Genomic DNA, 26,444 nt, shown 5'->3' on the forward strand with positions numbered 1-26,444 from the left:
TTTTTAGAAAACATTCTATAAGCAAAGAGTAAAAATAAACAATAATACTAAAAATAAAATAGTCTCCAAAATTGATGAAAAGAACAATGATCATTTATTGAATATATTACTAAGTATCAAGCCAAGTACTTTGCAATCATTTTCTAAGGTAAGCTTCATCTAATTTCCATGTGGCAGGTGTATTGTGTCTGTCTTCTTTCACCACTTTAGCAAATGTCACACTGACTGCAGTGAAACGAGTGTTTCATAACCTGCCCCCAGGTGTTACATAATTCAGCTCAGAGTCAGAAGTTAACCAGGGTTCCCGAGGACAGGATTTGAGACCAGACCAATTCCATTTTAGGATCCAGGCTCTTAACCACTACTAAACCACACTTTATAAAAACACCTGCAACCCTGCCTCTCAGATACAAGCTTTACTAACACCACAATGTATATGTGTATGTACCATGGTGTATATATAATATATGTATTATACATACTTCCAGAAGCTTTTATATAATTAATTTCATCTCCTTTAAAGATATTTTAAGATCAGTGTTTTTCCAGTTTTTTTTCTATACTTCCTCTCGATTTTCTATTCCATTGCCCACACAATTTCTGAAAGATTGCTGGAGGGTTTAATTCTTTCTTCCATGAAATAGCCCAAATGTCACACTTCCAGTGTCGTATAAAAATGAGTATCTGTTGGGATTTTGTTGTGTCTTAGAGAATTAAAATCTCCCAGAAACTTATTATAAGACGATGAACGTCGCTCATGTGATCCTAAGTCTTAAGTACCTCAGCAAAAAGGTCAGAAGCAATTTTAAAGCCTAAGAAAACTAAATGAGGTTTATTATTAATTTTCCTTCCATTGCATTTCTTGTCACCTTTGTGTATGATCTTTTCCCTTTATCCCTCAAATCCTCTCCTTTTTTGCTTTTTTTCTACCTCCTTGTAGCCAAACCTACACAAATATCTACTGCTAAGGAAGGATTTTTTTGTGTGTCTTAGCCAATTCTTTGAACACAGTCAAAATACCTAAAGTGCAGAGACCAATACCCATTTAAATATGTGAAAAATAGTTTCCCAGATTGATGATAAAAATAATAGTGATGATGTTGATGATAATGACTCAACTTTAACACTTCCTAATAATTCTATTACTTTAATTTTTTCAAAGCACTTTTGTTTCCTTATATACCTAAGACCAGAGTTAAATAGATCTTCAGTGAGATAGTATATGATTTGATTTCTGCTAAAGTATTCTGTGTTAATCTTACCCCAAATAACTGTTATATATACCATTTTTTAATGTGAAAATGGCAAATTCAGAAACTTAAGTCCCACGTCTATCTGGCAACTAATGTATCATCTGATGTTAGCAAACCCTCATATGTCATGGTAAGAATTTGTGATATTATTCATAATCATTAATCTGTTCATCACACCAAGTTCAAATAATCAGATAGCAAAGGAAACCTTTTGAAAAATTAAGTAATTCCTAGTTGGTGAGTTTTGGGCTAGCACAAAATGTTGAAGTGGAGCTTTGCTTTTAGTCAAAAGGGTGTCAGGTACAGCCCAGCTATTCATATGAAATATGTATAAGAAAAGAAATCATGGGAAAAGAGACAGAATGGAAAAGAAAAGGAAAAATGTCCTATTACCACCCCCTGGGCACTTGCGTTGTGGGAAAAGTGAGTCCTGGCCCTCCTCCCGTTATGGTTCTTGCTGGTTCTCTATGTTATAACTGAAAATACAACAGAGTATAGATGTCTGTTTATTGGACAGAAGGATTCTCTCAGCTTTTCCCCACGATAAGCAGCCTCTGCACAGCAGCAGATACATTGCAAAGTCTAAAGCTGTAACTCCTAAGAGCTTCTCTTCGGTGTTTTGTCAGCTTGTTAGCCTTGCGGAAAAGTGTTACAGGCTGTAGGCAGAGACAGGTACTGACAGACGGACATCTCTGCAGAATGAATCGCAGTCCCCAGCGCAGTCCCTCAGGGAGCTGAGCCGAGGGAGAAGTGGGTGAGAGCCAGACACCCCGCACCACTTCAGGCTGCTGGGACTATTGCTCGTTTGAATTCTTTTCTTTATACTTTCTATATGTTCTAGAAGTTAACGTTCATTACGTTGTAAATGGAAAGGTTGTAGATTACTGCAAAATACAAAGTTGGGCACCTATTGCCCTCTGCATTTAATAAACAACAAAATTGAATGCACTTATTTTCAGAAATATCCCTGTGTTTTACTTTTGTGCTATCTCCACATATAAACTTATTTGAACTTGTTTTAACAAGCAAAAACTAATTCCCCTCATAGTAATTTTAAGGAATGAGATTTTAAACAGACCTAACAAATCTTTGTATAACTCATACAACTTTGTTATTAAGAGGCAAAGCTCACTTTAATAGCTATAACTTATTTTAAATAATCCTGATAAAACATGCATTGAAAACAATGTATAGTTTTATGTAATAAAGTATTATCATTCAGTGCATATGAGGAAATCTTTAAGCAATTTATTATAGAATTAGGATTAATGCAGAAATCAGTGCTTTAAATATTCCATAATGATGACTAGAACATCCAATGACTGTTTTTCTCCTAAGATAAATGAAATAGAAAAAATCATAACCTTATAATCTCAATTCCAGAAGGTAGAGAAAATATATAGTTTTATAGAAATATAAACCCCCAGTCAAAAATGTTGAAATAATGATCCAAAAGTAGCTCAGAACCGCCTTGGTTTGTAATTATTCCCTTAAGGCAGATATAAAATATATTTTTATATGCTCAAAATCAATAATGAATTTTAATTTTAATTAGCTTCATACCTTATCAAGGGAAAAGAACACTGTAAAATTTTATTTAAAGGAAGGTTAAATAGGTCATCTCAGGTTAACGTCAAAACCAACCATTAGTTGCTTTGTGCCAAATTTTAAACTTCTACATTTTAATTTCAGTCAATTAGTCAATTTAATAACATAAAGAGGTTTTTAAATTTTTAAAAAATTTACATGAGAGTAATTAATTAGAAGTTTGATGAAAAGACACAATTAAAAGCAAAAAAATGGGTATAAATCCCTCTCCCACAAATGGCAAAATCGTAGTGGTTGGTAACATCTAGGTTATTTCCTAAAACCTTCAGTCTTTCAAAATGCTCAGGATTTCATAACATGGTGATACAGAGGCGGTGAAGCGATTGGGCTCTGAGGTCAGACCGCATGAGTTCAAATATTAGCTTTCTTACTCTCGTTGTGTGACTTTGGGGCTCAAGTAAATGAACAGCCTTTCCCATTTTAAAATTTGAAAGATTTACCTCCGACAGAGAGCCAGTATTGGCTAATTCACCTCTAAGTTCTCAGTGCCTTTGTTTTGTCATCTGTAAAGTAGGTGTAATGATAGTATTTTATCTACTTTTTTAGGGTTGCTATGAAAAACTAATGTATGTAAATATTTTACTATAAAGCTTGGGATATAGAATTCAATGAATTTTAGTTATAAATTACTGGTCTCTTGTGGCTCAGACAAAAACAGAACATGCTAAAATTACTGCTAACTCTATTTGAATATTGTTACTGTCCCCAGTGTTTTAAAATATATTTACACATATTTTTATATTCTCCCTCCCAGAGGTGGAGGCTCATTCCCCTTCCCTTGAGACTATACCTAGTAGCTCATTTCTAGCAAACTGACTGAAGTAGAAGGAAGGCACTGAGGCCTCCTCCGGGCTGTCACTCCTGCGTTGCTCGTTTTGGGGGAGTTAGCTGCCATATTGTTTTGAGAACTCTGAAGCAGCCCTATGGTGCATCCGCGCTGGCTTCCTGCCCACAGCCACGTAAGTGAGCCTTCTTGGGAACTGACCTGGCTCTTGTCAAGGTTTCGAAGGCCCAGGTGGGTGTCCTGACTGCAAACGCAGGGAAGGTTCTGAGGAAGAATGCCCTGAATTCCTAGCTAAGCTACTCCTGGATTCCTAGCACCCCAAACAATGTGTGAGATAATAAATGCTTGTTGTTTTAAGCCAAATTCTGGGGTAATTTGCTACATAGCAGTAGGTCACTAATGCGCAGCCTTATTTGTGTTATTTGTGGAATCTGGAATAGGAGGATTAAATGTAACATTTAATAACAGAGCATTCAAGGTATGAAAAAGATAGACTGCGTCTCCGGGAACCCATTGCCCTTCTGGGCGCTGCCTCCAGAATAACTGGCTGCTGGCAAGCTCCATTTCCCTTGAACAACATGAATATGTTTCTTTGATTCTTTTCCTTTTCCTGTGTCTTGATATTTCTTGCACCAAATTACATTCTCTCTGACCCTTCTCCAGTAGAGATTATCAATTATGGGATTATGAATTTTACATTTTTCCTTCTATAAGGTAAAACTGAATAGATAGCATTTTTTCTGATTTCAATACATTTTAATCCAGAAAAATTAGAAAAAATTGAATAGTTTAAAGAATGAAATCCGCCACTAATTATGTGACTATTTAGAGTTAACTACTATTAATATTTCATTTACTTTTTTTCAGGATTTTTATATATTTGTCTCTACATTACACAGACGTGTGTGAAATTAAGACACTATTAATTATAGAATGTTGTGATATTCAGTTTCTCAAGATTATTTAGTTTCCTCTTGAAATTTTTTGAAGTGACCCTTTTAATGATGGCACATCGTACCGTCATATTACAATATAATGTAATGTTCTAATCTGTTCTTGACTGCTTAACTAACTAGTTTTTGCTATTATAAATATACAAATGAGTTTTCTTCAAAGAAACCTTCGTAAGTGTCAACATGTATTATTCTCTTTTTCAGTTGACCTTCACAGACATTCATTTTTACTGTTTTCTGCCTGTAATTTCTACAGAATGGGAATCCTCAGAACCCCTACTGTGATGGCATTGAGGGTGTCATGGAGGCTTATTACAGGAGTCTGAGAGCTGTGCAGCTGTATGGACCCACCAACTTTGCCCCTGTGATCAATCACGTAGCAAGGTAAGTGGAAGCAGACAATGTACTTATTCTAGTGTGCAACACAGCGAAATCATAACATGATTATTAGCATGACTCCACAGATGGAAGTTGTTTTCTTCTAATTTATATCCAAGAAAATAAGGAAAAAGATCTAGAGTAGAAAGAGTCTTCCTGGAGCTTGTGCGATACTTTGTTAAGAGTATCAAAATCTCAAGTGAACAAACACTCCGGATTCTGTTAGAACCTGTATTTGTCCAACCAGGGAAATTTTTTTGTCTTTGAAAAGACATCCAGGAGAGCAATAACAAGATCTATCACGCTCTCAACAGTGGAAATCATTCAAATCTAATATCACATTCCATAGTAGCAGAGAAGTAATAAAAGACTGAATTCCGTGAAGATGGCTGAAGGCTTTCAGTGATATATAGGGCACATTATTTTAACCTGTCTGAAATTAATATAACAGCTAATTTTATAAATTCCCAGAGCTCTGCCTGTATATAGTACACAGTATTGAGATGGAAATATAATTGCTTAGGATTTCAAGTTCTGGTTCTAGAAAAAAAATTTTAATGCAAAAATCTATGTATACTTGCCTATCATTTTTTTCATTAGTGCCTAAATAAATTAGACACCACTTTAAAAATTCTTAAAATGTTTGACCCAGTCACGAATCCTATTATGAGACCCTGCCTTATTATTTGATTATTAAAAAAGCATAACTCTCATATCCTTCTGAATATGTAACCAGATGAAAGTTGTTTTCTTCTAATTTACCTTGAAGAAAGTGAACAAAGGGATATACAGTAGAGTTGTCTTTGAGCTGTTGTGATACTTTGTTAAGAGCTTTCCATCAAAACCTCAAGTGAAGAAACATGCACTGGGTTTTGTTAGGACCTCTGTTTGTCCTTTATTATCTTGAGACAAATTAAAATGAAAACACAACCTGCCAAAACTTAGGGAATACAGCAAAAACAAGTACTAAGGGGCATGAGCAGAGTGATAAAAACACACATTTTAAAAAAGAAAAACATCTCCAATGACTACACCTCAAGGAACTGGAGAAAGAATAAACTAAGCACAAGTTAACAGAAAGAAGGAAATAATCATGATTAGAGCAGAGGTAAGTGAAATAGGAAGTATTGACAAAACTGAGTTGTTTTCTTAAGATAAAGAAAACCAGCAAATCCTTAGCTAGACTAGTGGGGGAAAAAGATTCAAAATCAGAAATGAAAATGAAGACTTTACAACTGATGTCATAGAAACATCATAAGGGACTATTATAAACAATTATACTCAATTTGGTCAATTTATAAGAAATGGATGAATTCCTAGAAGCATACAACCTACCAAGAATGAATCAAGAAAAAAATAGAAAGCCTACACAGACCAATAATAATAAAAAGATTGAATCAGTCACAAAAACCTCCCACAACAAAGAAAATTCCAGGACCAGATGGCTACATAGGTTAATTTTAGCAATCATTTAAAGCAGAATTAACACCAGTCCTTCTTAAACTCATCTAAAAAAATAGAGGAGAGAGGACTTCCAAATTCATTTTTTTAGGCCAGCATTACCCTGATGCCAAAGCCATCAAAGATACCATAAGAAGAGAAAACAACAGACCAATATCCCTGATGAACATGGATGCGAATCTCATCAACAAAAGTAAACTGAATACAATAGCATATTAAAAGAATCATACACCACTTACCAAGTAGGATTTATCCCTAGCAAGGAGGGTTCAACATACAGAAATCAATAAATACAATACACCACAATAATAGAATGGAGAACAAAAATCACATGGTTCATCTTGAGATAGAGGAAAAGCATTTGACAAAATTCATCACCCTTTCCTAGTAAAAACTATCAACAAATTAGATACAGAGGAACTTAACACAGTAAAGGTCATCTGTGAAAGGTACACAGCTAACATCATAGTCAATGATTAAAAAAAAATACAACAAAAAAGTTTTCTTCTAAGAATTAGGACAAGGCAAGGATGCCCACTCTCTTAAGCAAAAATGGACACATGGGACCACATCAAACTAAAAGGCTTCTGCATAACAAAAGTAACCACCGACAACAAAAAAGGCAGCGTATGGAATGTGAGAAAATATCTGTAAACTATTTTTCTGATAAGGGATTAATTTCCAAAATATGCAAGAAACTCCTACAACTCAGTAGCACAGAAAATGCAAATAACCAGGTTTTTAAATCATGGGCAAAGGACTTACACAGACATTTCTTCAAATAAGACACCCAGACGGCCAACAGGTCTATGCAAAGATTCTGCACACCGCTGATCCTCAGGGGAATACAAATCAAAGCCACAATGAGCTATGACCTCATGCCTCTTAGGATGGTTATTACCGAGGTCAAAAAAACAACAAGAATATGGAGAAATTGGAACACTTTTACATGGTTGGTAGGAATGAAAATTGGTGCAGCCTTTATGTAAAACAGTAGAGAGGTTCCTCATAAAGTAAAACTAGAGCTGCCAGCAATCCCACTTCTGTTTATGTCTGAAAGAATTGAAATCACAATCTCGATGTACATTATTCATTATTCACAACAGCGAAGATAGGAAAACAACCCAAATATCCATCAACAAATGAATGTATAAATAAAATGTAGTATATATGTACAATGGGACGTTACTCAGCCTTAAAAAGAAAGAAGCCCCACCATTTGCTGTAACGTGAATGGAACTGTAAGACATTATACCATGTGAAATAAGTCCCAGAAGGACAAATGCTGCACGACTCCTCTTAGGTGAGGCATCCAAAATAAACACACACAAGTAGAGAAGGGGCTGGTGCTCCCGGGGAGTGGGGAGGAAGGCTATGTGGAGTAATGGCTCAGCGGGCGTCCAGTGGCAGACACAGAACATGAGTGAGTCCTGGAGCTCTGCCGTACCACGTGGGTCCATAGTTAACAAGGTGTTGGGCACTTAAAAATGTATTGAGGGTGGATTTCATGTTAAATGTTCTTACCACACACACGCACACAAAGGGACACAAGAAAAGTTTTGGAGGTGTTGGATGTGTTTATTACCTTGGTTGTTTTGATGGTGACATGGACGTGTGCATATGCTCATAATCAAATTGTACACGTTAATTATGCGCAGTTTTTTGTATGCCAATTATACATCAAGAAAGCTGGGGCTTGGGGGATGGGGAGCCATATGAACAACAACTGAGATTTTCTCCATAGGTTACCAGAAGCATTGAAAGAGAAATAAAAAGTAAATGCTAAGCACACACACACACACACACACACACACACACACACACACACACACACAGAACACCAGTTAGGCCACTTGAAATCATATGCACACGATCACATAATACTGAACGTTCTGTATTGTTTCTAAGTCGGGTAGAAATTTGCCACTTTAAGAGCATCATTTGGTAAGAAAAGCATAAACACCATACTGTTGTACTCAGAGAAGCTTTTCTCACTGCTATTTATATCTTTCCATTAATCACATGAAATCTAAAACCCTATGTTTCTGAAGCAGTCAGCATCAAATGCTTTTACAAAATAATGGATATTTAAAAATTGAAAAATGAATTCCTGAAGGACATTATCTGGCTTCTTAAGAAAAGAGTTAAGCACAAAATGGGAGAATAGGACCCATAACTGCTTGGGATAATTTCTACTGATTGCGTTCCCATCAAATTAATACAGATTGTTAATGTCCAAGATCAGTTGTTCAGTACTGTGGGAGTATTTTTGACTATACATTGTGGAACCAGTTCAACACTGTCTTGACAGGGTGTGGACACACACTTACTGTATTATCTTCATTAGTCTATACAATTGCCAGTCATTTTATTAGCAGCATGAGCGATTTATAGTTACTCTAGTCTATGGCAAAGTTGTAAATATTTTTCTTGTGCATGTGATCATTAATTCTACTCTCTAAGAAATAAGTTTTGCCAGGACATATGCTGTTGGTCTGTCCCTGACCTGTTCAAGTTTGATCCCTTGGGATCCTTCAGGTTGTGAAGGAATCTCATTAGTAATCAATGGAAGTGTTCTTGAACACAATGTTTCTATGATTTACTTGAGGATTTTCAGAAAAGTAGACCAAAAACTTCATGTTGGCTATATACATATGACCTGCATGCTAGATATGTACTAAAAACCATAAAAATTATCCTTGTTAAGATAGAATATAGATACCCAGAATATAGAACAGAATGGAAAAAAGATAATAAAATAGACCATATTCCCTCTAAATTACTGAGTATTATTTGGTGAGAATTCTGATAAATTTCAAGTGCTAGAATATATTCTTATTATATGCTTAATTTGTCCTTGGTATAATTCTCCTGCCTATCTTTCATCCATTTAACATGTAGTAAGCACTTGAACTATTGATGTATCAAAAAGTTTCTCCTGGTGAAATTCACATGACATAAAAGTAACCAGTTTAAAGTGTACAGTTCAGTAACATTCCACACATTCACAGTATTGTCCAACCATCACCTCTGTCTAGTTCTAAAACAAACAGCATTTATAATTATTGCTACCACTCACAGAGCTGTATTATATATTGAGTACTGTCTATGCAGTTTCTTTATTAACAATGCGAAGGTGCGTTATCTTGACTTTAAAGATAAGAAAATCAAGCCCAACAGCTTAAATAATTTACTGACGACCATAGACATACTGTGTTTCTTAGCCAGCATGTCTGTTTCAAAAACTGTATACATTCCTCTGTGTTAAACGTACCTTCATCCACCTCACCTTTTATTCGTGAATGAATTTGTAAGGCATCCAGGCGTTTCCATGTGCTAGCATGCAGTAGTGTTGCTCTTATGCTAGTGTGCTATTTCAGAACAACGTGTATTTGAGAGTTTGCATAATATAGGCTCCTAACACATGTTGAAATATTTTCTTGGGATTAAGGGTTGATTGGCTATTCCAAATGGTATTTAGCAACCACCACGTAGAAAGGAACCGTCCCGTATTCTGGGGTGTCCTTTACCTTTTCATTGCCTTTCAGATACGCTTCGTCCGTGAAGGACGGCTCCCAGTATTTTGTTCTCCTGATTGTGACAGATGGTGTGATCTCAGATATGGCTCAGACTAAGGAGTCCATAGTCAACGTGAGTAGGGCTTTTCAGTCTTGGGCTGGCGGAATGACAGCATGGTTGAGAACACTTAGGTTGACTCCAGAGTTGACTTAACGAAACAAAATGCCCATGTCTTTGGAGCCAATTGCTTTCTTAACCTTATTCAGACAACCCGCCCACATTTGTACCATTCATCCATAACCACTAAGCTAAGAGGTATGGATAACTGAGATGTAACAAAAGTATTTTCCGCCAAAATACATAAGATCAATATTTATATTTCAGTTATAGAAGAACTGCACTCATTCCTATTTCTGTAGTATTAGATAGGGACTGGACTTGATTCAAAAGTCATTCTTCTCATTATAATTCCTAATTATGTGTTTTTTGTGATTATTTAATTGGCTTTGTTTTTAGACTATAATCAATAAAATCTACACTTACTAGACTAGTCTATCAGATGATACCTGTTTTTACTCACCATTCTATATCCAGGCTGAGCAATGTTTGGCACAGAATGGGTTGCATGAGAGAATTGTTTATCATACCTCATGATTATTAACAGCATGAAGAAAATATTAGCTGTTCGGTGTGAGATAAAAATAGCTACAGGTGGGGTTAAGAATCAAGTGCTTTATAAACATATACTTAGAAAAAAAGTAAACAAAATTCAGAAATAAAGGGTTATACATTTATTTATGTTTAACTAGACACTTGGGTTGAATTTATCTTGCTGTCCATTATGTTCTGGTCAATGACTTTAAAATATGGACTTAATAGTTTAGGTTTAAACTAACCAGACATGGTGCCCTGAGGACTAATTATTACTAATTCAGTGACCTTCAAATCTGAAAATGTGGCTACTGTCCCTGTTGCTGGGTCCCACATTCTTACTGTTATGTTATTTAAAGTGATGGTTTCATTTAACTGATACAGATCATAGAAAAAATGCTACAACATCAAGTATTTCAGTATCTCTCCCAATCATGGATATTTAATACATAAATTAATCACACTAATAATAACTTTCTGTAATTACAGTTTCCATTGACTCATTTACTGTAAAAATTGCTTTTCCTAACCTTGGGCATAAAGAAGGTAGAGTAGGGCACTGATATTTCACAAATATGGCACATTTTTTTCCACTCGAGCAACTGGAAGATTTTTGAGAGGAGAGAGAACATGAATAAAGAAACCAAATTTACCCAAAGTCAGCTTAGGAAGATTTCAGCTGAGAATAGCAAATAAAGGCAGATGGTCAACACTTATATTACCCAAGGCTGGCCATTCCTGAAGACACTGCCACGGAATTAGTGTGTGTATGGAATTTGGGAAGGATAACAGTGGAATCAAGTATATTATTGTGTTAATTTTAAATAGTTCTATTTTAATGAACATAATCTGTGAAAAAAGAACTTAATAAAATTCAGAATGTTATTTTCGTCTTAATTCTTAACTCTTTTCTTAAGAATTCCATTTCTTAATTGTGAACTAATTATGTATTCTTTTTGAAGGCCTCAAAGCTTCCAATGTCAATAATTATAGTAGGTGTTGGACCAGCAGAATTTGATGGTGAGTACTAAAATTTCAACAATATTCCTTGGGGATTTGTTTAATGTAACTCCTCAAGCTGTTAGGTTTCTAATCCCTTTTTGCTTATAACATGTGGGTATGAATGTGGATTTGTATATATTGTTCGTCTACACAGAGACATAGCTGTCTCATGAAGACAAGGAGGGTGAGCAGATTAAAAGATTGGTGAGTGGGACATTATCTCTGCATTTTTCTGAAAAACATGTAGCTTTGCATTTCATTAGAGATGGTTTATACCTTGAAATAATATTTCTTAAGACTGGCAGAGTAATAAATTGACTTTTTATTCCCAAGGCAAAACACGCTGTAGGCTCACTAAAAACCTTGAAGGATGAACACTAAATCAATAAACCATTAGGTTACAGAGAGAAATGTTCACACTAGCACACTATACTGCTCTAACGGATTTTCGGACTGTGGCTAGTTGATAGGCACTGTAAATATATAAGTTCTGGCACATGAAGGAGTGAAGTAAAATCAAAGTGGAACTGACCATCTGAGATTTCATGAGACTTTATATCATTATTGACTTACTGGGTAGTTTTCTGTTTGGGCTCAGGCCTTGTTCAAAGGCCAGTTAAGTAACGGCTGTTGGGGTAAATAATGATCTGGGTAAACCTCTCTACGGATAGTCCATCCTGGTCATCTGGTGAACTCCTTTAAGAGACCTCTGTGCTGGACGGCAGCTGCGTGAGCTCAGAACGTTCATCTGGTTCAGGCGTTTCCATGAACAATACATTGATTTACTTGAGGCCTTGGAAATGAGAATAATTTTAGAGTATTTGGAACAACCTTTGGTAGAAATTAATTTAGGCGCATAGGTGGGTAACAGGTAATATGGCCATCGCAGGGGCGACTCTTGTTTAACTCTGTGTCCGTCTCAGGTGATGCACCTCAGGCTTTGATCGCTGACCCTGGTCATTATCTCCCTCCACGCCCTGCTTGGCTGGTCATCCTCCATCGACATAATCTAGTTTTCTGAAGCAAAGGTCATTTAGCCCCGACAGCGGCCGCTCTCATTCTCTGTGTCTCAATATTCGCACCTGTTTGCACTGCACTTCGGGTATGAATTTGAGACGCATGTCTGGAGTCAGGAAAGCTAAGATACGTCCTTCTGGTTTATGCTTTGTGTTACTTGATCAGCCACACCGATCAGGATACAATGTAATTCACAAACGTCACCACTTCCTGGGTTAAAAGAACTCACTCTTTCTTCTTCGGTTATGAATGTGAGAAAACAAAATTCAACCAAACAGATTTGAGGATCTAATTGGTTTTCCTAAGCGATGCATGAATTGGGCAGCATCCCCTCTGCGAGCAGAGAAATGCTCCGAGGAGGTGTACACAATGGAAGGTTTTTACAGACAGGAGGGCGGGGCAAAAGTTTATTGGCAAGAGAAGAGACTAGGGGTTGTTTAATGTAAGGTCACCCTCCCTCAGGAGTTGGGGGTCTTAGGCAGATGACCTCATGAGTAATCAGGAAATTCCAGAATGATTGGCTAAAAATTCCCCTCCTGGGGGAGGCTGACACTGCAGCAACGCTGGGCATTAAGTGACCTTGAAGAAGTGACCCCATGTTGGGCGTGTCTTTCTCTTTTTAATATTAATTTGCTTTTACGTCTCAAGGGTGCACCTGTCCTTGGAGGCATCCCAGGTCTCTCAGTCTCCTCTCTGGAAGTTCCCCAGTGCGTGTGCCCATACAGGTGGTAAACCTCCGCCACTTGTCACTCAGGGACCCCCACACATAGTGTGTGAGTGCAGAGCCACTGCCCCTTCCTGTGTGTATTTCTGGTGATGTATTTCTATTCAGAATAGCAGGCACAGCTAATTGGGTACTGCCCTCATCCAACTGCCACAGCTGTTTATTTTCTTCATTTCTTTTATTCCCAGTGAATTATTTATTAGGGTTTTGAGGTATGATAATTCATCATTTCCCTCTATGACTTCTTGAACTAACTGAAAAGGAAAAATAAAGGCAGGAGCCACTCAGAGACTAGAATATGAGCTTTGTTGCTTACACTGCAGGATCGGAGAACTTGGGTTAACCTGTACACAGAATCAGACTTCCACCACATTTTCTCCCCAAGATTAAAGGACCTCCTACCTGTCTCTGGGCCTCCTCCATACAAGGGCAAGCCTGGCCTGCTAAATATGCCATAGGAGGAAATAATTACATGGCGCCTGAGGGTAGGCTGCTCCAAGAGAGAAACAGCGCCAGTTGCTTCTCCCAGTCTCAGTAATCTTACCACGAGAAAAGTGAGTGAAGATGGCAGACAAAGAGCAAAGTTGCCTCCCCAGTAGAATTCCCCCCTGGGAAGCCAAGTGCGACTTCCCTCCGGGGAGCATGTGGACGGGGAAGAAGGGTCTCACAGCACCTGCTTTCTGCTTTCGCCATGGTGGGAGTTATGACAGAACTGTTCCCCCAGGAGACAACAGATGCTTCTCTAAAGTATTTCTCTCTCTTTCTTCTCTCCATGGCTAAGAAGAAAAGGACAGAATATTCATGTTTAAGATAGAAAAAATCTCTTGACTTGCAGTCAAATTGCTGCTATCCTATCAGAAGAGCATTTCTCTCTGCACTTCCAAATCTACTATAGAGTAAGTTTACACATCACATATAAACGGACGTAGGAAAAGAGTAAAATAAAACTTGTGAATTTTATCAGTCAACCCCCTCAATCCAACATCCACACATTTTTAACCAAAAAGACATTATTTGCAGGGGCAAGAAGAAAGGCAGTATTTTTCTATTCATTATTCAAAGGTAGAGGAAATAGGAATAAATGATTCAATTAATGAGAATTCAAATTTCTTACCTCTGAATTTTCATAAGAACAATTTAGAACTTTCTGTATAATTTTCCCCCAGTGCCTTTTCAATCCTCTATAAAGCACCTTCATTAAGAAGAAAGGCTTCTTAAGGCAGGATTTCTTTATTCTTAAAAGACCAAAAGTAAATTAAAGCAGCGTCTTGTTACCTGCTTTGATCACAGTTAGAAGGTGAGAATTAAAAGAGGTTCTCATGTCATTGTCTCTCCCAGGGCTCAAGAGAAGTGCAGGTCGGTCTCTCGTACACCTTGCTCCCCAGGGAAGGAAGTGGGGCTCACAGCCTCAGGGCCCATGTGCACACGGTGACCTGAAGACCCTGCAGAGTGAACATCCCCTGCCACCATGTCCATGCCATTTCCATGCCATTTCCTTCCTCTTTGCTCTCAGACATGGAGCCTCCAGTGCTTGTTGCCTGCAGCCTTTTAGCCCAAAGGACACTGAAAAGTGGGGGACATTTTATAGGATCACATTCTGATTCATTTCTGCCGGAATAACTGTCATTTTCTTTCATTGGAATGAAACAGTCACAAAGACCAATGGAGATTGTAGAGGATGGTGAAAGGTGAGAGCCAGATGATGGTCTAGTTCTCGTTTCCCATTATAGAGGGAGTGTAGGGTAATCGTTAGGACTTATTAGCATTCTGGAGTATAAGAGACAAGTTCCTGCAATCGCTGGCCCATCACCATCACTATACATTTATGTCTCGATGTATTTGAGCATAATTAATTCTCTTATTTACATCCCTAATAAGTAGAGGAGAAAGAGAAAAAAATCATTTAATTACCTTATTATTGGTATTGTACACATTTGCTTAAATTATGACATATATGGTGTATCTAAGCAAAATACTGAGTGGTGGCTCTCTATCAGTGATGTGGACTAGCAGGGTCTCAACCCAGGCATTGGCTTGTGAACATGTCTAGAAGTAAAACTTAAACCAATCACACTAAGCCAAATGCATTATCTAAGCAGTGCAAACAAGTGAGTGGGTGAGACTGAATTCTGGCTGAACAAAACTTTTTGGAGGGTGAAGAGCAAAGACTGTTAATTGTAAGCCATTCTGTGGAGTCTGGTGAATGTCACGTGTATACAAATTGAATTATCAGTAACAGGATTATACTTGGAGCACAAACTGACATTCCTCCTGTCACTAATGTTTTAAAGAATTCCCACTGAAAACTTAATAAACTCTGGAAAATGTTTTAATTGCAGAATAACATTACTGCATCACCAGCTGTCTGTCCCATTATATCACAGCATTTGCAAATACCAGCTGACCTACGTAACATGAAATTATTTCTTTTTTTTTTAAAGCTACTGAAATTGAATTTTTTTAAAACTACTGGAATAAATGGTTGCTCAGACCTCTTCTAATTCTGGTTTTTTTTTATATCATTAATCTACAATTACATGAGCAACATTATGTTTACTAGACTCCCCCAGTCATCAAGTCCCCCCCACATACCCCATTACAGGCACTGTCCATGAGCATAGTAAGATGCTTAGCCAACTAAACAATTATACTTAAGAAAAATCATAGTTTATCCAGTCAATATAAGGGAAGGGCAAATGCCTCTTTGTCTTTAAATGTATTTATGAAGTGGGAATTGGGCAATATGGACATACAGCTTTGTTGTAGTTTCAGTGGGAACAAAGTTCAGATTGTTATTGGAAATTTTGTGATGATTGGTGTCAAGTTTCTTAAGTTATACATTAAAAAAAAAATGAATTAGCATCCCTTGCCCAATCAATCAGTCAGGTAATCATACAACCCAGAATCGAGAACCCCAGGATGGGGCGATGCACACCGGGTTGGCTCCGCACTGCGTCGACTGTTCTCATCTCAAAGGGTGGCACGAGGTCTTGGCTTGCTTTCCTCATTTGTACTCCATACATCTTTATTTCCTTTTTGCCTACATTGTTTTAGTACATGGATAATGATCCTGGATATGCAGTGGACAATAATCCTATTTTATTTTCAAGCAATGGTTGAACTGGATGGAGATGATGTAAGAGTCTCTTCCAGAGGGAAATATGCTGAAAGGGACATTGTGCAGGTAAGAAATTGAATGAAAATTATTTATTTGGTTCATTGTGAAGGGCACGTGTTAGCTATGATCTGTAAGTGGACAAATCGAAGTCAGGAGTTTCAGGTTCTGTTTAGTTTCATCAGCTGATTCTCTAGGAGCTTCATTTTTTTTTTGTAATAAGGTATCATTGATATACACGCTTATGAAGGTTTCACATGAAAAACATTGTGGTTACTACATTCACCCATATTATCAAGTCCCCCCGACACCCCATTGCAGTCACTGTTCTAGGAGCTGCATTTTAAGTAGAATCTAGAAAAAACGCCCAGTTACTCTCCCCTGTATCTCAGGTTCACCATATATGAAATAGAAATGTTGATAAGTGTCTTTTCCTACTTTAATATTATCGAGATCATTAATGAAATTACAAGCTAGAAACATAGTGATGTTTATTCTTAATGATGTTTGGTTCTTAATAATGTTTATTCATTGTTTAGTCCTTAAGAAAGACCAAATACTTTTAATACAACTGATTACCTATTTAGAGTAAGTAAACTTAGTAGAAATTAAAACTATGGATATTTTCATATTTCCCCCTATATGTGGTTAGAAAAGTAGATAAATAGTTCTTAAAATTACATATAGAACATTTAAATCATATATAAAAATATATATGTAAATGTATGTGTAAATGTATGTTATGACATATGATACAAAATAATATAACAATTATTATAACTATTAGTTATAAATAATTCTGTTAGAATCAAGAAAAATACTTAACCAAAGCCTCCTCATCCCAGAAGTGAAGAGAAAGAAAATAAAATCAGCAACCAATAAATACAGTTAAAATTTATCATTGAAAGCAAGGAGTTAATTCAACTTTATAGCTATGTATTTTAGAGTCGCCATATCTTTCAGGATGTCACAAGTGAAAAAAGGCTGTGAAACACACATTTTTAATAGGAAAGTAAAGAAGGTCTTAATACCATTTAAGCACATGATTTATTAAATTTTTGGAGGAGCACACAATGGACTTCAATAGTCTCCTAAATATTACCTATATATTCGCCCATAAAACAGTCATTAAGAGAATCTTATTTGAAATCCAACAAAATTTGGTTCAAATCCTGGATTTGATATCTTCAACAAGATTTGTATATTTCAGTGTTCTGGCATGTTGTAAAGATTAAATAAGAGAATGTATATAAAATATATTTCTGAAATAGGACTCAATAAAAAACAACAAAATCAGTTAAAATAATTTGAGAAAATAGTATAAAATAATATAATAACAATTATTAATATAAAGATAAATCAAAAAGCACTGTTCTTTATTAGGCAGCAAAATTAAGTTTTAAAATAGAAACATCTGTATAATGGTTTTTTAAAAAGATAATTAAATATGATTTAGACTTTTTAACCCAACAATCTTGGGAGTGTAAAAAGCGCACACACACAAATGATTAGGTTAAAAGCAGCTCAGAAAGGGGACATGGTGATGTGGTCATTTATTTAAGCATCCCATGGTGTTTTGTTTTCATAATTAAACACATGATTATTCATCTTAATCTTATTAGCATAATTATAGGCCTAAGTAATTACCCTTTAACTGAAAGCTCTTCATAATGTCTGGCTCACATTTTCCCAAAAAATCAAATTACTGAAGGGAAGTATAAATTCAAAGTCCTTTAGAATGTGTTTTGTTGCTGTTATAATGCATTTTTTTACAGTTAGCAGAGGCAGCCCCAGGGAAGTGCCTAAGGGAAACTTGATACTGTTTTCCCTTAAGTAGTTAACTTTGCACACATCACGAAGGTTTCCTTTAATAATCCTTTAATATAGCATATTAGAGCTAATAAACTAGTGACAAGCAACATTCATACCTATCACATTTATAAAATAAAAATGTCCTTGGTCATGAAAGTCTTTAGTCTCTCAATGGATATACTCCACTGAAAAGAATATTGAGATAACACCCAGATCTATGAAATTTTAAAGTTGTCACTCTGATCTTGAACAAATCGATAAACTTCTCTGAGCCTTTATTTCATTATTTCTGCTCATTAAATTCCTTCATCTCTGTACTTTCCATGACGTTCTGAGTCTTGGAAGAAGTAACTAATGAAAACACTTCGGTACTTATCAGTATAAGGTGTCTATTAGTATAGTTATATCTTTCCTTTCTTTGGTAGAGTCTTGAGAGCCGTCTATCACCATAAAGTGACACTGGGATCCCCAAAGATTTTGAAGTCTCCTGGGGATATAGCTCAGGGGTTTCTGGCACATAAAACTGAACTGAAAGAGCCATAGGATCTTTCTTACAGATGCTTATTTGAAGTTAATATGTCCCCACAGAATTAGTAACCTCCTGAATGACAGTGACATCTTGACTTACATGCCTACATTTAGTTTAAAAAGTTGATGCATCTCTTTCTAATTCATGGAGAAGTTCCTAAACGGTGATAGGTCTTTTAAAAATAGTAAGCAAGGTAATCCTTTATGTATCCCATTATGTGGAAGAACTAGCGTCATCTCTCACCTTGAATAAGGTTTTAAAAACATTTCCACTATCCCAGTTTTCCAGGTTCCACCATCTGCTGAGACGTTTTTAAAATGAGTTCTTTTCAAGAATAACTTTTCTGCATGGGCTTGTCAAGGATGATAATGACTGTCACTTTTCCCATTATCAGAAATTACCTAAGCCGTCATAATCAGTGCTCTAAACACTGCTGGCTAATATATTATCAGAGAATAGGGTCTGGTTAACTCTCTTCCCCTTTTGCTACTAGCAGTTTCTTACATGTTGAAGCTAATCGTGTTAATGTGCTGCAAATAAAACCCCACCCAGTTCCTTAAGTGGACAAACAAAAGCCTAAGGTAGCTGAATCTCAGCAGAAAATTGGGGGTAGTAGATGGGGTTTCATTATCACATCAAATTTTAAGTGGCTTCCAGGTTCTTCATATAATAATAATATTTAATAAGCCCTTGGTATGCTAGGCAGTTAAGAGCCATAGTATCAGTTCATTCAATCCTTAATGTTATGAAGCAAGAACTTATCAGATTTTACAAATGAAGCAATGAGGTTCAAGTCCACTTGTCTGTAGTCACATAGCTGGTACGAAGTAGAATCAGTATTTAATCTTAAAGTGCCTGGTTCTAAAAATTCTTAACAATATTCTGTATAACTTTGATTCTAAAACCTAAACATAGCATGACCTGACCCCACACAGATGCACACACACACACACACACACACACACACTTTGTATAGACAAATAGGGCTACTAATAGTCTTTGCATCAACATTTCCACTTGTTTTTATTTTCTCTCACCATTTTACCAGGAATGCCCTTCTTTCTCATCTGTACTGACAAAAACCCTACATTTTGCAATTTCTCATTATACAGCCTTTCGCAAAGCCCTCTGTGCACATCTGAACCAATTTCCCCTTTCATTGTACTCACATAGCACTTTAAGTCTGCCTGAAAGTACTCGACGCTCTTCATCTCATAGTAACTTAAAAATAGGAATCTGTGGTCCAAGATGGGATGTTAAACAACTTGTGCACAATTGTTTAGGTCCTAAATTGGTGAATCCAAATTTCCAACATACTGCTGATTCCAAAACCTACGTCCTGTCTGCTATGACACGCCTACTCTTCTAAACGGCGAAAATCCTAATGAAGAGTGTAAGACTGTATTTCCCTTTTATTATTACTACAGTGGTTCTTGTATCAGAATTAGGTCTATTTGGATTCAAATAATGACTTTGATACTTACAATTCTCTGATCCTGGATAAGAGAATCAAACTGTTAGATTTCAGTTTCCTCTTCTGAAAATTCAATATGTGGATAATGCACTTACAAAAATAAAATGAGATATTGTAATAAGTCTTTTAGCAGATGCCCCCCCACCTCCTAGTTGCTCAATAAATGCATTAATATCAGTATCAGTTGTTATTATTAGTTAATATGTTGGCATAGTCCATGAGGAGGGCCTTTTTTGGTCACTGTTTCATAGTAGCTGTTCCATGACATGATTCTGCACTCAGCCTTGTTTGTGATTATTTTCATTGCCTCAAGATTCAATGTCACTGACTACAGTGTAAACAGTAAGCAGGATGAGATCCTATGGGCTGTTATTCTGAAACTTAAATGGCTCACTTTCTTAAATCACTATAGGTAAAGGTTTTCTATTTGTTTATTTGTTCTATGGACTGGCCATTGTGTATAATGCAATGTCATTTCTCCTGGCCGCATACAGCTACTGGCCAGCCTATCATTTCCTTAAAAATTATATTTTATCAAATTTTCCATTAAAAAGAGAATAATAACCTTGGAGGCTTAGGCTTGAAAATCACTAATGGAGCTCTGCACAGTAGGAATAATCAAGTAAAATTGAGCTGAACAGCAACTAAAAGCCCGCTTGCCCAAACTGATTCAAACTTATTTTCACAAATAGGTGAAGCCAGCTGTTAGAGCGTCTGTGTGGAACATTTTCCTTGAACTAGATGGATGCTTTAAAAAAAACATGTAAAGCATCAAGGGTATGGTATATTTCTACAGAACAGGGTGCACTTACTGGTATTCTTCAGATGCATGTGATAAATTAGTACAAAGTGAAAATTGATTGATTGCTCTAACCTGACATTTTAAGGGTTCGAGTTCATTTGTGGTAATAGCCAGGACTCAACAGGGATTCACAAATGTGTGGCACTATTTTTCTAGGAGGTCCCAGGTACTACAGTGATCAGAAATGAATGATTAAAAGAGACAATAATCTCAGGGTCTGAGAAGTTGAGTGCAAAACTGACGGTAGGAAGATATGAACAGCGGTCTGAGAAGAAAAAGGGCACAGTGTACATTGTCGTGCAGACTGTAAGGTTTGACATTAACAGAGGTAAAGGAAATGAAAAGGCTGTCTGTCCTCTGTCACTGACACAGTATTTCATGACATGACTGAGGAGATTAATGTTCCTTTGGAAAGGCCTAGATAATTGAGGTTAGTGAGCAAAAAGTTCTCGATGTTTTGTTTTCCTGCTCCCAACACACAGTAGGATGAGGTGAACTGCTGTTGATAAGAGTAACTCGCCGTGATAGTGATTGTCAGCCCCGGGGCGAGGCCCCTTCGTACCCAAGGGCCTGCTCAGAATGGGGCTCCCACTTCACAGACCTAAGTGAAATGTGCTGTGTACTTCCCACCCCAGCTGGAAACTAAGGTTTTGTTCTTACCCATTATTTATAAGCATGTTTTAAAGATGAGTAGGACCATATGCTCTGCGAGAATGATGGTGATTGTGAATCTGCTCTGACGTTCCTGAATATCCTAGCATCCTTAAACAGGAATTTTAACTCACTTCAGTAGAAAAAGTTAGCACATCTTAAAGCATTTGCTGGAAAGGAGAAACAAGATGTGTTCAAATAACGAAAACCCCAGAAATTGCGGTTTCAGATTACAATACATGTTTCCCTATTTCATGCAACAACCTCATTTTATAGAAGAAGAAACTGAGGCAAAGAGTGAAAAATAATTTGTCCAAGATTATGCAGCTAATAAGTAACAGAACCAAGCTCCCAGCCTGGAAAGTCTAATTCCAGAGTGTGTGAGAATAAGTGGTAAAAAGGTGAGTGTGTTTGCTGTGAATGGTATAGAAGAAAGGCAAACATCAGACACCGTGTAAGAGCAAAGCTGGGGTAGGAGAAACCCCCAAGCAGGCAAGGGCTTCCCTTTCCCTGCAGAAGGATCAGCTGTTGTCAGAGGCGCCCTTCTTTCCTGAAATGTAGGTATTAGCTATGGATTTTTTAAAAACTGAACTGAACTGTCTTGAAAAAAAAAAAGTTTCCAAAGATACTTTTATGTACACTAATTGTACTGATATGCTATGTAATATCAACAGTACAATCATACAAATACTTCAAGTGTTTATTTTAAAAATACTTTACTTTTTAAAATAAGGATGAAATAAACTGTAGCTGCAGTTAGGTATCTTTTTCTCATTACTCCTTAACTATGTTGATTCCTTCTCTTTTGCTTTTCTAACTATAGCTTCCAGGAGAAAATACACCTTCACTTTTTTTTGCACCTCTTTGATTGTTCTGTTAAAAATGTCATGTCTCGTCCAAAGGTAGATAATAAAACTTTGTAAAAGTTCATATCCCCTTATGTCTCTTCTCAGCTAAAGATTATATTTGCTCTGTTAGTTTTTTCCTGTCTGTCCTTAGCTACCTTCAGGGTTAAGAGAAAGATATGTCACCTTTATATCACACTTTTCTAAAAGCTGTGTTGAGATCTCCTCCTGATAGCAATGCAGACAGGTAAAATTATAATTGTGTGGGCATGCTTCTGCCTGCAGTGTGTATTTTAAAAAGAAAGGAGTAATTTATTAATTACTTGGAAGAGACTGCTTTCACTGCACTGAAGGCATTACACTATCTAATTTTTTAACATTTAACTTGATTTCACCTATAGCGACCTGCCCATTTTAAAGCCTGCTTCCTAATAGTTTTCTGAAACCACATCTTGAGTAACTGCTTAAATCAAAAGTTAAGCTTTTCAAAATAAATTGAAGACTGTTAGGTTACAGGATGAAATGGGAGCAGGCTCCCTCTTTCTCTGGCAGAAAAAAAGATTTCATTCAAACTTTTAAATATTAAAATGCTTAGAAACCACATGGCATCCTAAAATGTCTTCACTGTGCCTTTACTCTAAGACTGGAATTACTTGTTCCCAAACCATCATAGTAGTAACTGCCATTCACTTCCAAGTGGCTTCAAGAATCACCTTGTGTCTAAGGGGAAATTGAACCGATGCCCTCCTACAGCACGGTGTTTATAACTTACGTAGCCATTATAAATGGGAGCGGAACCAGGCAATCTATTGCCAGACGGCTCGGTGTGGAGCTGACGAGGACTCTCACGTAACTGCTTATATCGGGAAGTAAGATCACTACATGATGTAAAAACAAGAATGATGATATTTCAGGAAGAAGTGTCCCAAAATCTCATGCTGAGTTCCTTTCTTGCGTTTCCAAATAACAGATTGGAAAAACTAACATCTGGGGCAAGACTCAGTGTACTGGGCAGTTGAGGTTCCTTCTAATATGAACTGTGGTGATTCTACATTCATTGTCCATGTGATTTGATGTCCTAGAAACTTCATTACAATTATTTTATGCATACTGAGGACCCTTTAACAGTATGCACTATTGTTTTTACCCTGCAGTGGGTAGTATTTCTGCATGGAAAGTGGAATTTGGCGGGAAACTGAGGCCTGAAGAGATTGATGCTCCATCCCACTGGCGGCAGTCTAGGTATAGAAAAGCTGCAGAACACACTTAGCATAGCAGGACCAGGACACCCGAGTGACTGGGAAGAAACAGAGAAAACAGTGACATCCCTTTTTAGATAAAAGTAAATGTAGTAGAAAGGCCTGGTCGCTGTAGTAGCTGTTTGTAACGACTCCAGTCCTTCAAAATGCGTAATAGTTATTGTCCAACTCATGGGTACTGCAGGCTTCTCGGATGCCCCTACAGCCAACGTTTTACATGTGTTGACTTTTGCGTCTATGAAATAACGTGCTAAAGTCTGCGAAATAACTTTCTTTCATCTCTGTTCTAGTTCGTGCCATTCAGGGATTACATTGACAGAAGCGGAAACCACATCCTAAGCATGGCCAGGCTGGCTAAAGACGTCCTAGCTGAGATCCCTGAGCAGTTTCTCTCCTATATGAGGGCCCGAGGCATCAAGCCATCCCCTGCGCCTCCCCCGTACACCCCACCTACCCACGTATTGCAGACTCAGATATGACTGCTGTGCCCCAGATGCTAGCGTTACTGCCCGTCACTTGCAGTGCGTCACTGCTCCACCCCTGGTGTCCGTGGGGAACCAGGGAGATACATGCTGGTCTCAGTTGGGTTTCAGCAGCCCTCATTAGTACACTTTCTTGGATCCAAAATTAATTCTCTTCCTAAACCAAAACTGTAAATAGGGTTGTTGCATGAGCAACAGGAAAACTGTTTAAATGCTTGAAGCAAAATATGGATGTCGTCTCTGAATCTTTTTTTTTTTTTTTTTTTTTTTTTGGACAGACACAGCTAATTTCCAATGTACTGTTGGGAAAAAGCACAAACTGTTTTTAAACTCAAATATTGTCCTCGACTGCTGTGTGTATAGAAAAGCAGTCTCTCTGTATCGATGTTTACATGTTACTACTTTTTAAATTTCAATACTTTTATAACCGTTCTTAAGAATAAGAGTTTTGAATATTGAATCCTTTGTCTTCTAAATTGCAATAGCTACAATCACAAGAGCAATATCTCTTTGAATGACTGTCTGGACAAATACAATTGCAAACAAGGAAAGGGAAAGATACTTTCATACTTCTCAGTAAATGAATTGTCTTAGGAAGCTCTATCTGCTTAGTAATCAGTTCCTCTGTGCTGTTCACCAGGCATGAGAGTGTATGCTTCCCAGATCTGTATCCTGTAAGAACATGCAGTTTTCATGGAGTTTGGGTTCTAAATTTAGACAGTTTAAATGCAGTCAGTTTGTGTTTTGTACTGCTAAGTAGAAATAATAAAAAGTCAAACATCGTGAACTGTAAATGCACAGAAAATTCTTTGTGTACAAAGTAGCATCTGTATATTATAATGCTATATAAAAAGACTAAAACCCAGAATATTTAACTGTGAACTATGTAGCAGAAGTTTTAAACTTTTTATTCCATTATACCTTGTCTAGATGTTTTAATTCAAAGGGATACTGGCTCTCTCGGTTTGGATTCCTTGTTACCACCTTTCCACATTGCCACACAGGTGCACAGGCTGGAAGTTTTTTTGTGAAATTCCCAGTTAAATATACACAACCATGTGACTTAGTGCACAACACATTTGTGAAACAACCTGCTCCTATATACTGACCTGCCTGTCCACAGTTCACTGTAAAGTTTCTGCATGTACAGTTTTTACAAAAATGAATAGTTCTGTGATGTTGTGTCTAAATTAAAGCATTTCTTTAGAACAAATGGCCTTAAATTCTCACAGAATTCCTGGAAATGATTGTGAATTGCCTTCAAATAATAGAAAAGTGTATTTATTTTTTTTCTTTCGTGTCAACAATGTAACTGCTTTATAATATTTTTCCTTACTTACACCCTACTTACTACTTGGTTTATTTCTACTGTATGTTGTTCTCTTTGTTCCAGAGTTGACTTAGGGTGACTTTTATAAGCATGAAACTATTTTACTGAAAAGAACAATATATAAATCCACATATCTAACAGAATCAATGTTATATAACTGTAATACTAAATTGTCCATTTTTAAGTTGTATTAAAATCTTCAAAAGGATCGCTGTTTGCTCTGTAAGTTTTATGTATGAATGACTTGGAGCCTGATGATTTTCTTTACTGACCTTAAATATTTATGCCAGTATAGTTTATTAACCTACAAATTTCTTTTTATCTACCTTCAATTATCAGTCCAAAAAAAATAAATAAAGAAGATCAACATTCTTTCCTTTTTGTCAAACATCAGTTATTTCTCTTTGAAGTAATCAGAGAAAATGAAAGATGTGCACTTTCTTAGCTAAATGACAGGTGCACAAACCCAGTGGGGGTAGATGGCTGAGAATAAAACAATCACAGTTACAAACCTTATCCTCTATATGGCTGGGAATAACTGTCAGAACTATGTGTGATGTTAATGCTGCAGGTAAAATTAGAAAACACCTAGTGTTATCTCTTCATTGCATAAATGAAGAAACTGAGACTGTAGGGGCTGAGTGGCGTGTCCAAGGTAAGATTGCCAGAGCACAACTGTTTACCATTATGAAAATATCTCTTTACATTTTGTGAGTTGCAGTGAAAAATTCCAGAGGCATATTCCATAAACACAAATGCATACCATAAGTTGCACATACAGATGAGGTTTTTATG

At 36.8% G+C, this 26,444-nt stretch overlaps 1 protein-coding gene across 7 annotated transcripts in view; it reads left to right on the forward strand.

Annotated features, from left to right (window-relative positions):
- The window catches only part of CPNE8 (copine 8), a 165,081-nt gene extending 139,060 nt beyond the window's left edge, over positions 1–26,021 (forward strand). For 6 of the 7 annotated variants that reach the window (XM_037010062.2, XM_073223160.1, XM_073223161.1 and 3 more), the window contains 5 exons: positions 4,855–4,982; positions 9,986–10,088; positions 11,570–11,627; positions 16,461–16,534; positions 24,128–26,021. In XM_037010062.2, coding sequence (XP_036865957.1) covers positions 4,855–4,982; positions 9,986–10,088; positions 11,570–11,627; positions 16,461–16,534; positions 24,128–24,316 — 552 coding nt within the window. In that variant the 3' untranslated portion in view covers positions 24,317–26,021. Of the gene's footprint in view, positions 1–4,854; positions 4,983–9,985; positions 10,089–11,569; positions 11,628–16,404; positions 16,535–24,127 lie in introns of those variants that run through there. The other variant, XM_037010073.2, reaches the window with a different exon arrangement.
- Positions 26,022–26,444: the final 423 nt, after the last annotated feature.

This window comes from Manis javanica, chromosome 15, assembly GCF_040802235.1.
Source record: "Manis javanica isolate MJ-LG chromosome 15, MJ_LKY, whole genome shotgun sequence".
Classification (NCBI taxonomy): domain Eukaryota; kingdom Metazoa; phylum Chordata; class Mammalia; order Pholidota; family Manidae; genus Manis; species Manis javanica.